The sequence below is a fragment of the Parambassis ranga genome, chromosome 12 (genome assembly GCF_900634625.1).
Source record: "Parambassis ranga chromosome 12, fParRan2.1, whole genome shotgun sequence".
In the NCBI taxonomy this organism is placed as follows: Eukaryota; Metazoa; Chordata; class Actinopteri; family Ambassidae; genus Parambassis; species Parambassis ranga.
In genome coordinates, this window is record NC_041032.1 from 14,580,487 (window position 1) to 14,597,131 (window position 16,645).

Below are 16,645 nucleotides of genomic sequence, written 5' to 3' on the forward strand. Positions count from 1 at the left end.
TCATAAATTTGATGCAAAACGCATTTTGTCTTGCTCAGTCTCTGTACTGCTCAGAACAGAATCTCTCCTAGATCCGGGGGATTCCCTGTGCTGGGTTGAGGACGATGATGATGATGCTGCTGCTGCTGCCGCCGCGGCCGCCACCACTGCGGCCGAGCGCACCGGGGGCAAAGCTCCTGACGACATCTGGCGGAATAAATTGACCCGCTGGGGCACTGTGGTGCGGATGCCGCTCTGTAGATTTATTCCCTGGATCGCCGCCGCTGTCGGTGGCACAATGGAGGCCAGAGAGTCTCCTGAGGCCGGATGTGCTCTGGGCCCCAGAGATGTGTCGTGTGGCAGCGATGGTTGGGAGGCCGATAAGTGTCGGACATCTCGACTCAAGCTGCCTGACTGGAGAGCCTGTGTGCTCTTGTGCATTTCTCCCCGCTGTGGTGAGGGAACCTGCTGCTGAGGTGACGGCTGCTGCTGCTGCTGCTGCTGTGCTGCAGAGGCTGCAGCTGACACAGCAGCAGGTTGCTGAGCAAGCTGTTGCTGTGTGGATAGAGATGGTTGGGCAATGGGTTGCTGGATAAGCGACAGCTGGGAGGCCGTTGGTGAGCTGTACTGGAAGCTACGGCTTGCTAATGGAGTTTGGACGGGCGGACTACACATGGCGGCGGTGAAGGAGCAGGGCGACATGATTGCACCTTGCTGGAGCGGGGTCTGTGGATTGGTTGATGAGGAATTCAGGTTGCCATGGGAAACGCTGGGAGCTGAATAAATCCCCTGTGCTGCGGCGGCAGCGGCAGCAGCAGCTGGCAGCATGCGGGCAGCAGAGGCGTTGGCTATAGCCGAAGCGCTGTATGTCATGGAGGACTGCTGGAGCTGATTTGCTCCGAAGGCAGCGGCGAAGGGAGGCTGGGCTGGAGAGTTAATGATGGAGTTTCCTGACATTGGTGTTGAGTTCATCCCGGTGACTGACTGCTTGCGGTCCACCATCATCACCATCTCCCTGTCCTGACGTATAATCTGCTTCAACAACTCGTTCTCCTGCGTGTTGAAAACGCCGGCGTTCAGATCCTTCTGGAACTTCTGCAGCAGCAAGGAGTTCTTCTTCCCTGTTGGGGTGCAGTCAGGAGAGGTGAACACATACAGCCATGGCAAACGTGGGTCAGAGTACACCACAGAAAAAAAAGGCAGGATTCTCAACAACAAAGATGCAGCTTGTAATATTTTAACAGGACGGAACCGAGCCAATCGTCTTTAGTTTCAAAATGTTCTTTTTTTCAGTCTTACAAGCTGCATCTTTTCATGTCCACTAAGAACTGTTGTACTGAATAAAAAGTGTGAAGGACATTTAATGGTAATGACTATGGGAAATATTCAGTTTGAGAGGAGTGAAGGACACGTAAGGAGACAAAGATTACTGAAAGTGTGAGGTGATAGCAGAGACTCTGAAGGTGCTGATGTGGACAGTGAAACACACAAAGAAGAATACTGATGAGTTGTACCCACACGTCACATTACTGGACAGTCTTTCAGAAGAAAAGATAGAAACAGTCTAAGCTCTAAAGATTAAATTTAAAGTCACAGTCTATTTAAATCACATCGACAGCGCCGCTATAACACATCACAAGGACACTGGGAATAATCTATTTTTAGTTATTAAAAGACGCATAAAGACAAAGGAAGATCTATAGTTGACATCCTTCCTATACAAAAAGATCATCTTACCACAGAATGCCATACTTTATCATTTAATCATTTAATAAAATGTCTGCAAATTAAATAATACTAGCAAACCTAACTGCATTTTTACAAAGGACATTCTGCGCCCACAGGAAAATCTTTCCCAGCCTGTCACAAGTCATGGACCGTGATATAATAAAAGCTTGACAGATGGCTGTTTTTTTTTTTCAACTTTTGTGGTTTTGGGAGCAAAGCTGTGGTAAAATGCTGAGCGTGTATTTAAAGGAATGAAAGCTGTCTTGAAACTGGTGTTTTGTAGATAAGATGTATTTAACATATTTATTATTATGATGTCCAAATGTCTTCAGAGGACGAACTTCCTGTTATTACACTTGACCTTGTGTATCGACACGCTATGAAGCGTTGTCGGTAAAGAAGACAGAGCAGACTTTTAGTGCGCGGAAGGCTTCGGCCGCAGTCAATCAATCATTAAGCTCTGTCCTTCAGGGGCAGAAGATTTCTTTGCTGAGTTTTTTACCATTTAGCAGCCAGAGAAGCTGGACGACTTTCTTTCTCCTCCTCAAGGCTGCCAGTAAGCCATGCGTTCAGCTGTAAGACGGGCGTTCGCTGCTGAAAATGGATTGATGTCGTGTTTTTTTTTCTCTGTCTCTGAATCAAGCTCTCTGTTTGACTGCAACAATCACTACGGAGGGGGGGGTCAGGTGGTTAAGAGCTAAAACACGCACAGGCTAAAGCACTATTGTGAACTTACAGGGCTGCTTGCATCGCATTTTTAAAGGTGACAGGGTTAAACTCTGTAGATTGGAAGGACAGCAAGTATTTATTGATTTTTTTTTTTTTTTTTTTTAGAGAACCTGTGTGTGTGGTGCACTGTAATGTTTACATGTTAAACACCACAACTTCCTCCTTTTCAATTTACCTCACTACATAAGAGTCGGCTAAAAAATATACCACAAAAAAATAAACAAATAAACCAAATGTAAACAACACTCAAAAGGTACAAACAGAGCTTAAAAACCCAAAATAATAAAACACCAATATTCACACAAACCCGACCATAATCAATGTTAAACACTCTAAGAACCAGTCAACGTAAAAACAAACGAAACAATACAATGTTCAACAAACATCATATAAATAATGACAACTGCAATTATTTTAAATAAAAAATAAAGAGAATATGTTTCAGTCATTTTACAGAGAAATGATGGATTCTAACTATTTTGGAGTTTTGGAGGGTTATTAAAAAATAAAGAAGAAGAAGTCATTTTAGCCTGATGTGAAAGAAAACAATGTGCTGGGCCGTAGTTCAGACTGCAAGCCCAGTCAGAATGTCTGGGGAGCTACATATGGACGTATTGCATCACTTGGAACCGTATGTTATGTTTAGTTTACATGAATGGAACAAGGGCTGCAACAAACGAGTATTTTGATACTTGCCGATTATTTTTGCGATTATTCGAGTAATCGGATCACGCGTAACTGTCATAATTTCCCCATAAATACAGCGAATACTAAATTAGTTGTCGATGCATTTTGCCCTTGAATATTCCTCGAGTACTCAAGTAATCGTTGCAGCCCTAAATGGAACATATGATCATATTTCCAGATGATACAGTTTCAGAAGTCGGAGTAAGGAGGGCGGTAGGGGTAGCGGACTTTCACTCAGGAGAGCAAAGTTCGAGTCTCCCAGAGACCGATACCAGTTTTGTTTTTTTTTCGACATTAAGTTTCAGTTTTAACCCAAAAAACTGCTGGTTACTGTGAGGCATTAAGAACAGGGTAGGTAAAGATAATTTCAAGAAAATTTTTAACAATTAACACATTTTAGACAGGTCTTCTGGTCACCATTTTTAACTTCCAATCAGGACAAATTCCCGCCCCAATGAAGATGAGATGCGGCCGGAGAAATATGCACATATGTTCCATTTTCAAGGACTAAAATATGGAAAGAAAGGACTGTTACATTGTCCTGCTGAGGACGGGCTAATTGTGGAGGTGGTCTGAAACTCTAATTTTGTGCAAGTGCATCTGATTTTTAAGTGTTTTCATGACCACAGCGTAAAATCCATTATGAAGACAACTAGGGACGTCCTGATCCGATCACATGATTGGAAATCGGGCCTGATTACGTGATTTCAGACTTGATCGTAATCGGATGTTACCTCCCGATCAGGACTCGGATATATATTCATTAGAACTGTCAAAGTTAACGCCTTCTGTGCAGGGTGGCTCTGTGTCTTGTAGTGTAGGGGTATGACAGTTGCCTTTGGTGCGAGAAGTCCTGGGTTCGGGGCCTCAATAAGCCGCTGCGTGTGTGAAATGTCCTGGCTTAAGGGAGGCTGAAGCATTTAAAGTTGGCGGCAATGCATTGCGGGCAGTTTGGCGAAGCAGCGCACATGTGGAAATCCACAGTCGATGCGACAGCGATGAACAGTGAGCGAGAAGCGCTCTGGACACACACACGAGTTTTGCTTGCAATAACAGGCAAAGTCATTGCAGTATCATTTATATGGCGCAAAGGTGCAGGATTGCACAAATGACTGCAACAAGTGACTTGTTATTTGCCTTTGTAGAGAACCCTAAAAGTATCGGATCGGGACTCTGTATCAGCAGATACTCAAAATCAAATGATTTGGACTCGGACTCGAGGGATCGGGATACCCCTAAAGACAACATAAAGAGCAGCACGGTGTGGACAGAAGCTAAATCCACACGGCCAAATCTTCAGCATGTGCTCATGACCAACCAAGTGAAGCGGCCAAAAAATTAGCTAGGGCACATCTCAAGTTAAGGAGTCATTTTGTAGTAGCATCTACAATGTTAAGACCACAAGCCGTGTGATAGGTTGATGATATCTGGACACATGCATCTGATTGGCCTGCAGTCTGAACAAAGCCTCATCTGAAATGTTTAGGTTATGATTGCTGTATGTTTTCAAAATTGTTCTCATTAAGTCATATTTCCAGTCAGACAATCAGAAACAAACTGTTTCTATTGGTGAAAACATGGATAAATAATGAAAATGGGACCTCGGTATGTGACAGAAACTGTATGTGGCACTGCATTAGTAAAGGCTTTACTAATCTGCGGACATGACTTCATTTGTGAACACACTTTGAACACAGCATTCAAAGCTTAGAGTAAAAATGTCACACAACAGAGCTGAGTATGTCTTCATAATCCATGAACATGGCATGAGATCTCTTTGTTTCCTTGATTGTCTTAGTTGTGTCCATCAAAATATCTGCAGAGTTATGTGTCACTGATGCAGTAATTAAACAGTTAATGCAGCCTTCAGCAAGAGGTTCAAACTCTTGGGAGGATGAATTTGAGACCGGATCTATTTAGCAAGGCTCAATAGGTCAATTTGTCCCTGTTCGAATACTGGAATTGGAATAAAGTGTTTACCTGCTGCCTACTCGTCGGCCAGGACACTCTTGAAAACGAGATGTGCTCGTCTCAAGACGGACTCCTGGTCAAATAATTTTTAGATAGATAAAAGATAATGTCAAATGTGCAACATTAGTTGTTTCAAAGCATGGTTACTTCTTTTCTTTCCTTTTTTTTAGAGCAAGACAAGCATGTAACCAAATGCAGTTCATATATAGAAACGATACAACCAGCACGGATCATGACAAAGTATTTTCCCTCGTATGAGACAAAACCCCCTTTATGGATCGAATCTATATCACTCTGGTGTTCCAGCTTACTCAGCTGGTACTTCTCATAAAAAGGGCAAATGTAGATTAGGACTGCTGAGGTCAAAGGGCATACAGTGTGTTGTGAAAGGGCACAATGAAACATTCATTTTACTATATTACTTAAATGCTGCACTAGTCTGACAGCGCAGTCTTGTCTCCTGTGAATTGCGTTCATATACAGCTTGTAGTGTTGCGATGTAGGAAGGAGGGTGATGGAGAAGTGCGTCAAGTGTCTGGGTAGATAAACCACAACTCAAACCCTGAGAGGAGGTTTCTGGCTGTGGGAGTAATTACACAAATACTTTTGATACATGCATTTATAGGTGCAGTTTGTGGCTAAGCTGTAGCTTGTATAGTACAAGCTATGAGAAATGTGCTGCTGTTGCTAAAGAGGAAACGAAACACTGACTGCAGTTAGCGTAATGTCAATAAAGAGGAATTATCCACCTAACGACAGATTTAAATGTAGGGTAGGAGATTTTGAAAAGTCAGTGAGTCAGCCAGATTTCGAAAGTAAACACACGCCCCTTTCTCTCGGAGCTCTCATTGGCTCATATAAGCTAGCCGACATAAGCTAACCAGCAGCGACGGCTTTGACAATGACTGCCAAGCAACAGGAGGCATGATATAGTGATGATATTTTACAGTGGACAGCCAGATGTTGATGAAGATTCTCAGTCATCCAGGTCGTCGTACATCGAGAAGATTGAAGCAAGGCGTCTGGACTTGTAGATTTTTCTTGAAGACGTTTCGCTGCTCATCCAAGCAGCTTCATCAGTTCTAACTGTTTGGTGGGGAAACATGGTTTATATGTGGTTGCAGACCTCAGTGGGTGGGTCTGGGTAAACTTACAAACAATAGCACTAAATGCTTCCATAATTACCTGTGATGAGAAAGAAAACTCTACCAGACGCCTTGCTTCAATCTTCTCTATGTGGACAGCCAGGAAAACCTTCCTGTTAGCTGTGTTCTGGCATTTGTGTGCATTTATACTACAATCATTCCCATGTTGTCCACTTGTACTCATACCCTAGCATGGTAGTCATCGTCAAAGCTGTCACTGCTGGTTAGCTAACGTCATTTCCCTCCTGCTTCAGTGAACTCCATCTATTAATTAAGTTCTTCTAGCTACAGTCAGAGTTTAATTTCCTTTCTAGGTAGTTTTTGGGTCTGAAGGGTGCTGCTACATAGTTAGCTAACATGGATGGATGGAGGATGTACCGATGTCTGGCAAACTAGTTTGGGTCAGTGTTGTGTCAGTTAGTCTCTGCACTGTGATCTATAGTCCAGATTACTGATCTCACATTGTGTAGCTGTATATGAACGTGATTCTGAGGAGCACATCTCTAAACGGTGACACACATCTGTTTGAACGCTGCGGTATTTCCAATTTGTGTCAACACGTGGGTCACAAAGCAATTTTCAAATATTGATGTGCCTGTCTCAGGTAAAAGCAATACACATATACAAAGCCATGGCAAAGAAAAACAACTAAAACTGACAGAAAAGGAGATACAAACTGCAAGCTTAACCACTGATATGAGACGACACTGGCACACTGTTAGAATTCAGGTGATATTGATAGATATTATGTGGCTTTATTGGTAATTTAGGTCAATAATATGAACCAGAAAATGTAGTTTTATTAGACAGAAACTAACTAATTAATGGCTTTTTATGCATAAAGCTGCATCAGGCTACCCATGATAGATTAACACTGTTGTAATCTGAAATTTTGACTCAACAGTGGCCTTGGACTGATAATAAAAGAGAGGTTTTACATTTTTTTATCTAAATAGATGCAGGATAAAGAAGTCATTGTAATTAAAATATCCTGGGAGTAACTAATGAGATTACCCTGCTCAGGAGTTGGGTCAGGCAGATACAGGATCTAAACCATCAGCTAATCAAAATAATCCTTATTACAGAAGCTAAATGTCTTTTCTACATGAACGAGGCATGGATGAAAAGCAGTTTGCTTAACCTTCTGTACACATGCAGTGCTGTTACGACCAGGTTCTTAATAATAAAATGTGATAAAAAGAATCGAAGCGGACTACAACACATTTACATAAAGGAGAAGGGGGGGGGGGTGCCCTGTTTGTGTGTTTGTGTTCCATACATGTGCCCCTTTTTAAACAAGCCTGTTTGTATTTATAACCTCTGTGTTAAACAGTAAAAAAAAAAACATCCAGCGTCCTGCCTGTTAGCAAACTGGGCTGGACCGGATGCGACAGCTTTCCTTGGCCCCCCTGCTCTCTGTAAGGGGTTTGCCTCTGGTTAGGGGGCGGGGTGCTGCTCATACCCAGGAGTGCAGATGAGTGGAAAGAGGGGCCAGACACACACATGCATGTGAGGTTAGCTTCCATCCACTCGCTGGCATCCAGTGGGGGGGTCAACACCAAACCAACGAGGGGGCGACCTGACTCCCTCCCGGACAGCGACATGCACTGCCTTCCAGTTAATCCAACCACAAAACTCTACTTTGGTTCTTTAGAAGGATTAATACTGGTTACAACAAAATGTTCTTTAATGTTATTTAGGACAAAAGAAAGAGACGGAAGTTTAAAAAAAAAAAAAAAAAAAAAAAAGACAAGATAGCACACAGGTCATGCAGCACAAGATGGCAGACACAATGCTTTTATGAAGAAGGAAGCAAACAAATACTGATAAAGACAAGACAACAAGGCACAATGACAGGCAAGAGGTTCGACCAATCGGATAGGACAGATATAGATGTGGTGTGTCTTACCTATGCGGTCCAATCGGTCAATGGCAACGGTCTCAAAAGCACGTCGCATCATGGGGTACTCTTCTAGCACCTCGTTAAAGTGGTCAACAGAGAGGGAGAAGAGTCGACAGTACGTGTCTGCACGTACGCTCGCCGTTCGTCTGCCCTTGGTGAGCAGACAGATCTCTGAAACACAAAACAGGAAAACAAAAACAGGCGTGAAGAACAACATCTGGACACATAAGGCAGCAGTGGTAAAGCAGGGTTGTCCAATAACCGGAAGGTTGGTGGTTCGATCCCAACTCCTCCCTAGTTGTGTGTGTCCTTTACCCAAGGCAAGGCACTTTACCCACATTGCCTCCAGTGTGTGGCGCTCTTTGCTGGGCAGCCTTAAGCAATTTCCCTGATGGGATTATTAAAGTATTTCAAAAAAAAAAATGAAGAAACGCTTACAGGAGAGGGTCAACAAAGGAAATCAGCCCAGTAATTACAGAGTGTATTATCATATAGATGAACAAAGAAGGTGAGGGTAATGGCTAATGTGAATGTAAATAAAGTGAGCAGCCCATCAGCGGCGCTGCCACTTCCAGGACTCAAAGATGCAGCTTCTCAGATTTACAGCTGTGTATACAGTAGTAACGGGTGCACGGCACATCCTGTATTCCTGTTTCTGACATGATGAGATGTGAACAGAGCGACGCAGCAAAATGAACCTCTGGCAATCACTTATTTATACATGTATATATGCACCACTGTATACATTACATTACAGATCCCACACTGATACAGACATGCACCTCTTGTGAGCCTGAAGTCAAGTCCTCCTCTGTGTTCTTTAGCTAACAGCAGAAAAATGAATTGTGTATGCTCTTTAAATATCTAATGGAAACATCTGACATTTTCAGCGACCGGATCTTTTTGGCAGAAAGTGCACAGTTCCATCTAACCGCCCCCTATTCATTGATCATTTGATCCCTCCTTCATTTTTTTTTTTTCTTCTTCTCCTCGTTATCCTTTCGACACCACTCAACCTCCGCCCACATTTGCACTTCTGCCTGGTCTGTGGCACAACTTCCATCTTCATTAAATCGTTAAATGTTATGGTGTGATCTTTCCTGGCGCTGCCATGAGCTGTCATGAAAATAGAGCACAGAGTGTGCGAGATGTGCGAGCAACACTCTCAAGCTGTGGGTGTGAATAAGGTGTTAGTGCTGGTTTAATGCAAAAGCTCACTTTAAGTGGTACTTCTGTTAACGCAAGCAGACACATGGAGGAAAAAGAATGATGGAGAAAGAAAAGCCTGCGTCGGTTTACCTGTAAATTCACAGTGAGCGGTCAGACCGTGTTCACGAAAAACAGACTTTTCTATCAGTGAGCGAGCTGCATGCTGCGTGGCACATGTGGTACATATGTTACTTGACACTGAGCAAACCAGGCTACAGTAGAAACATGGCTGCTCAATGTGCTAGCAGGGAGTAGACCAGCTACTTCTGCTACGTGAATAGCAATGGCTAATAAAAACACAAACATACTTTATCCTACTGTACAATGACCTTTAGAGACCCCTTGCTTGCTGAGGTCATTGGCAACACATTAGCTGCTAACGGAACGTCGCATTGCCTGGCGTCATCGGATAATCGGATCAATACAGTCGCAAACGTCCATGTTAGGAGACAGGTTGGGAACATATGATCATGGTGCCCGATGATACAGTCACAAAAGTCAGGGTAAAGAGTAAGGACACGAATTGGAGAGGGTGGAGGTCTATGCAATGTGCCGGCCTTCAGGAGTCTGAGGTTTGAGGCCCCCTGACACCACAAATGGTTTTGTTTTCACTCGGGGTTAAGTTTTGTTTTTAACTACTAGTTAAGGTTAGGCATCGAATACACAGGGTTAAAGGTCAGGTAACAACAATTTTGATGTTTTCCTGTTGAGAATGCTACTTCCACGTGTCTGTGCTGAAGCAGATGAGGAATAGCAACAAACAAATCGTCAGTTCTAACCAGTATGTAAGGAAATATGTTAACTAACCAGCTGGCATAGACATGGGAAGCTTTGTTGTGTACAAGTGTGTTTCAAGGTGGGTGTGTGTGTGTATGTGTTTGAGTCGAGGCCCTGTTAACACTTCTCATGGTGGGGGTTGACGTGTGTCTGTTGCCTTGTCACAAAGCATCACCGTTGACCCCCTGGAGCATTGTGGATAATTTGCCATCACTTCATGTGTCATGTACTCTCATGGCAACCAGCTCCTCCTCCCCCTTATGACTGAGGAGAGGGAGTCCCACATGACTAAGACATTCAAACCCAACAGGGATTTTTTTTTTAACTGTCAGTCATTGTCGTACCATTAGACTCTATTAGTGCCTCAGCTTTACAGTGACGTCACTACGAGGCTGTGTAATCCATTCGCCCCGGCCCAGGAGCGGTTACCGTGACACCTCGTTAGCGTGCAGGTGTGTCATTGACCATGGTTTGAGGTGTTTCGTGACCTACTGCCCTTATAGATGTCCTGCTCTTGACTATGCTAATGGCTTCCTGTGGCCGGGCTCTTGTGTTTCTCTCTCCGTCTCTGCTGATTTTTCATTCTGGCCACGGTTTGGCCTGGTTGTAAGGGGGAGTGTGAATCATCTGAGAAAAAGAGGGGGAAAGAGTGAGGAGCTTGGCATGGCCAGCTGCTCCAAACTCAGGTCTCATCTACTAATGCCATACAAACGAGTAAAAATATCAGCAGGGCAGAAGGCAACAGCAGGTGGCGGGCCCCGGCACGGCACAACAAAATGAGCTGCACACCATTTATTATTTGGACAGATGCAGTTCAAACGCACATCTTTTAGTTAGAGGATTCAGTGATTAATTAAATGGGGACCATCTTCTCCACGTCCTCTGTATTGGTAAATTGCTGACGTGTTGTTTTCCTCAACCTTCTACTGCACTTCTGAACTCCTTTAAGATACCAGCTGAGCTGATGTCTGTGAATCTCTGCAGAGAGGAAAATTAATAGTTTGTGGTCGAGCGTCGAGCTGTCTTAACACATTTCCTGTATTTATGGTCTCCTGAGGTCAGTTTGCAGGAAGCAGGAGTGGAAGAAAGCCAAGCCATTTAACAGTTTTCACTTGATTATTCTCAAGACAAAAATAATTATTCACTTATTCAGCAAACAATTGGCAACTATTTGAGTCCATTTTCACACAAACAAAATGCCAAATATTTCATGCTTCCAATTCCTTAATGGTGACAGTTGGCTGCATGTAGTCAGAATTAATTAACTTTGGAGGAGTTTATTTAGTTGATTACACAAAAACACACAAGTGAGCGGCAGGTTTTCACAATATTAAGATATTTGTTGGCAGTTTATTATATAAATTTATTCTATTTTGCGGTGATGATTCTCTCGAACAACTGCTAAGTGTTGAGCTTCAGTGATTGCTGCATGAATTATTCAATCTGTTGGTTCGCTGCCTGTCAACATGATTGACCTGTCGTCAGTGTCACTTTGTCTACCGCTCACAAAGTTAGTAGACAGGACGCACCACTAACTACTCAGTTTCGTTGCCAGCGTTAAAACATCCTGTTTAACTGCTGATTTTAGCCTGAAACTGTTGTAAGTGTACTCACACTCTCTGCTGTTAACATCCTTCTGTTAGAGCATTATCAGCCAAAGGGATCATCCTGACATTTCATGTTAGTTTTATGAACATGATCTACTTGTTCTGTGCCCCAGTGGCTCCTCAGCAGAACGTCCCCGAGCTGTACAGCCACAGAATCCCCTTTCCTTGAATTGAATGTACTCTGCTGCCATACACAGAGGGCAGAAATATAAGAGGCCCCACTCCTCTGGAAACCTCATGTTGTTAAGCAGGTAGCTCTGCAAACCGAGTGATGTGATGATGAGACGATAAAAAAAGCCTTATTTATTTATTTCTTTTTCGGATTCATAGCTTTCCTTTGCCTGCTTTAAATGCACGCAACAGTCACACCAAAGTGAAGGTATTCTTAGCCTCCTCAGCCTCCTTCCATAGTGGGGGTGAACTCAGGAGATAAAATATGCAAGAACCTCTAAAATAGGAAACTTTGCTTTGCCTTAAAACAGACACGACAATGTCTGCCTGTGGAATTTTGTCAGGGTAAACAACGTGCGATGAAATTACAGCTGACATTTAAAAAATGAATGATATCAGTAATGTTTTGGAGAGGGAACGAGGGCCGTGCTGAGAGAGAAGAAAGACAGAACGAATGCACGGCAGAGAACAGACGGAAGGGAAAAGCTCTGGATTTTACACAGTAGCTGCTGCTCTGGATTACTGCCAAGTAGATGTAGCAAGAACGTATGGAGGGGGGGGGGGAGTTCATCTGTGTGTGAGTGTGTGGGGGAGGGAGGGACCTCTGTGTGTCCTAAGGGATGCCTGATCCACGCCTTGGCCCACTCCAGCAACCAGATGAGAGGTTATGTAACCACGGAAGCTGACTAGCGTCCAATGCTGGTTAATGAGAATCTACATTTACAATAACTTCAAACGCAAACCCTCAGGGCAGTCTCATGCCTCAGTATATACAATCACTGTATGAACATAGGGTGCATTTGACTGTGGGTATATGTATGTATATATATAAGTAATGTCTGCATTTTTATGTGTGTGTTTAGACTAAAAATAGTTGTTTTTACCTCCAAAATAGGATCCGTCGGTCAGCTTCATCTCTTTGTTGAATTTGGTGATGACGCTTGCAACTCCGTGCTGAATGAAGTACATCTTCTTCCCCACTGTGCCTTCCCTGATTATGTAGTCGTTGGGTTGAAAGACTTCAAACTTCAACTTGCTCAGCATCCCCGTTACAAAGTTGGGGTCTGCGTTGGCAAACAGCGGCATGGTGGCCACCAGCTTACGACAGTTGAAGTTAACAATTTCCTGGAGGAGAGAGAGAGAGAGAGAGAGAGAGAGAGAGAGATGAGAAGTGGTGATGAAACAGTTAGGGTCATGTCAGAAACGATTCCCCCTAAAACCTGACAAATGAGCAGCCGTTAGGTGGTCTGACACAAAATGGCGCCACAAATCTCTGCTGCTGTTGTAATGAATTGGATTGCATATTGCCGCTTTATCCCTAATACTTCTAAAGCACTTCCCGTCTCTCCTGGGAAGAAACTTTCTGGCACACGTGTCACATCCTGATGAGTTTGCCCTCTGGTTCCGGCTGCGGGCCATCTCTCTGGTCTCATCCTGTCCCCTCAGACCCAGCAGGAGATTAGGAGCTTGTTGTCTGTTTACCCACACATCTCTGTTGCTGTGCAGATGGAAAGCTTTGGCATCTGCACTGCTGTGTTTTTGTTGACCCACGCATGAGGGATGACTCTCCTCCAGTGACAACAGGACACGAACAACACGATAAGCAATCTTTGTGAAGCTTGGAATCTATACGAGGCTGACGCTAAGGGACGTTAGCTCAAACTCAGATGCCTGTATCCAGCTAATGCTACCGGGCCCTGACCTCAATCATGCACCAGAACCAATGAATTAGATAGTAAACAGTTTTCATGCCCAGCCAGGATACCTCTTGGGGAAACAATCTTTGGCTATGCCTATTTAAAGATTTGTCATATGGAAGAAAATAACAGGCAGTGAGACAGAGGCAGGAAAAGAGGGGGCAAAACTGTCTGGCGTGGTCTGTTGGTCGCAGCATTTATTTAAAATAAAACAGCAGGGAAATCGTAAAAATCAAGCCAGCAGCTCTTCTTTTTTCTTTTGTTTGACAGACTTGTGATAAATGAAATGCCAGAATCAGTCGTAAGTAGACACTAACCGATTCTTATCCGGTCTGAGTGCTGCAGAGTGGAGCTGATTCTGATCCCAAATTGACCCGAAGACTGTGCTCGATCACAACAGGCCGGCAGCAATCAGCCTGACTCTGAAATATGTCTGGCTTTAACTGATGTAGGTCTCCTCTTTCGGCTGCATGAATTAATTGATTTCTAACTGCTCACCGACTGGGCAGAAAGCCCGACACACTCTCTCCAAACCTAACTTATAGCCACTGAACTACAGAGGGTCAAACTCTGGATAAAATACGCACCCTCTCACCGTAAGTCGTGCCACGCTGACAAAACGAGCAGCATCAAGCTAGAATATATTACTGCAGTCTTCAAAGAGAGGCTCGCGAACGCATTCATTTTTATCTTTACAGAGGAGGAGAGGAGGTGGCAGAGCTTTCATTCTTCTTTTGAGCTACTTCAGATAACAGTATCGATAACAATTTGATTTAATTTCCCTCAGGGGATCAATAAATTCTTATCTTATCTCTTTTGATCTTATTATAGACATTATAGACACATTCCACAGTCAGTGTGACTCTCTGTAGCAGATTATCAGATAAACACCTTGATTTTTCTGTATTTGTAGACATACAGCCCGAGACGTGTTCCATATTAACCTCAGTGTGAGACACAGGGGCCGCTCTGTGTGCCCTCCTTTGCTCTCCGCTGCGACGGTTTGTTTTTACCTGCCGCTCTCATGGGAGCAGCTTTTGTTTTGCATCACAGGTTTTGACTAACTAAGCCTTCTGTGTTTTGCACGTCTCTGCGCAGCTTTCCTTGTGTGCAGCAGCTCCCCCACATTCCACTCTGCAAGGTGACTTAATGGGGCTGCATGAGAGATGGTCACCATCACTACGCTAGCTGCGCTTTTGTTTTTTTTTTTTTACTCCTCCTCTTCCTCTCCAATATCCTTTTGCATAATTACCCATGTAATGTGCTGATTTGAGGAGGTCAGCCAGGAACTTAAAACCGGCTCCCTGACTTTACAATGACACTACACTGTTCACCTGATTCATTCTGGAGTGAAACAGTGAGTCTGGAACACCTGCTCTTTATCACTGGACAGTTTGGATCTTTGTTTTCCTGCCTGACCTTGTGAGATGAGATCGAGCAGGTGTTCGTATTCATCCATGTTCCAAAACTATGACGATAATGTTGGCAATGAAAATTGTCTCACCTCTTTGAGCGGGTCATTGAGTTCATTCAGGATGTTGTCCTCATCAAAGATTTTGCCCTGGTAGCGGTGTTCGTAGTAGTCGTGGATCTTCTGCCGCATGTCTGCTGGAAGCTTGTGGAAGGACATGTACTGCTCCACTTGCTTGTACTGAAGGAAAAACCAGAAGGATCAGTTCAGACAGTGTAACTTCTTATATGTACAATATCAGCAGTGCCACAAAGTCTAGGAAAAATTCAAGGTGCACCTTAAGTAAACAGCAAAGCTGCACAAAAAATGTGGAGTGCATATTTGTGCCTCTGTATTGAGGACAAGGCGTGCTCTCACATAGTCACAGTGCCATGTCCTGGTTCTCTGTGTGTGTGTGTGTGGAGCGAGAGGCAGAACGAGTGAGGCAGGTGGTGAAAGAAAGTAGGAACAAGTACAGGCTCGGGGCTATGTCAGACCAAGGTAGCAGTTCTGATTATCTCGCCCATGCAGGAAGCCCGGTCCTAATAGGAACCGATCTGATGTGAACTAGCAAGGTATACCTGATATCCTGGAGAAGTACAGGAGCTGCATCGACTTTAAACCAGATGGCTCGGTTTGTTCAGGAGACTATTCGTATGAAATATTGTGTGAAGACTTGAAATACTAATATTCTATTCCATATTTGTGCTGTGCTGCCAGTTTATCATGAGCTTAAATCCTGAAGAGAGGTTTTCTCAAAGATTTCTCAGAGACAACATGGTGGACACTATCTGCCCGTCCACTCCACTGTCCTGACACCTGATAATAAACAGTGTCTCCCACACTGCTTCTTACACTCTCAGGTGAGAGCCAGCAGCATCAGCAGCAGCTGTGAAGCAGCTCAGTCCAGTGGCAGGATCTTTGGCCGGCTTGATGCAAGCAGCCCCCCCCCCCCCCCCCCCCCCCAGCAAATGAAAATGGTCAGAGAGAGAGAGAGAGAGAGAGAGAAGACACTCAAGTCACAATGCCTCCTTCATTGATTCCTCTCCCGGCTGCAGAAAGGTGATAAGGGAGCGGGGTTTTGTTTGCAGGAAATTGATTTATTTTGAGTTCGCTCAGTGCAAGTTGGAGAGTGTTCGCAGTGGCTCGGCCAGGCCACTCTGACCTGGGTGGTCGAGGTGGTGGCACACACACAGACTGTGAATGATGATGGATGGATCTTATTTCAGGAGTCGTTTTAAAGGGAGCCAGCACAAGAGTCCCACTTAATGCAAATAATGCCAGCCTCAAGTGGCCATTAGAGGAACTGCAGCTTCTCTGTTCCCTTTAGCTCCTGCCTCTCACAATGACTCATTTCCACATGAACCCTAATTTGTGATTTAATTGGTTAATTACCGAGTTACTTTCTAATTCACATCAATGCTGACTACATTCCTCATCATCTCTCTCTCTCTCTCTCTCTCTCTAGAAATAGTCTGGGCCCAGTCAGACTGGGATGTGCACAAAATTAACCCACTTCTTTTCTCGCTGATGGCACTCAAGGGGAGTTCCTGTGGATAAGTCAGTCCATGAGCACTTTGATACCTCTAAAT

General features: G+C 44.0%; 1 protein-coding gene across 1 annotated transcript in view; it reads right to left on the bottom strand.

The window, feature by feature from the left end:
* Window positions 1-16,645, bottom strand: part of hcn1 (hyperpolarization activated cyclic nucleotide-gated potassium channel 1) — a 48,329-nt gene continuing 31,684 nt past the window's right edge. Inside the window, exons 5-8 of the mRNA XM_028417932.1 lie at window positions 15,108-15,254; window positions 12,791-13,031; window positions 8,149-8,313; window positions 1-1,100 (exon numbers count right to left, since the gene is read on the bottom strand). Of these exons, the coding sequence (XP_028273733.1) occupies window positions 1-1,100; window positions 8,149-8,313; window positions 12,791-13,031; window positions 15,108-15,254 (1,653 nt within the window). The remainder of the gene's footprint in view (window positions 1,101-8,148; window positions 8,314-12,790; window positions 13,032-15,107; window positions 15,255-16,645) is intronic.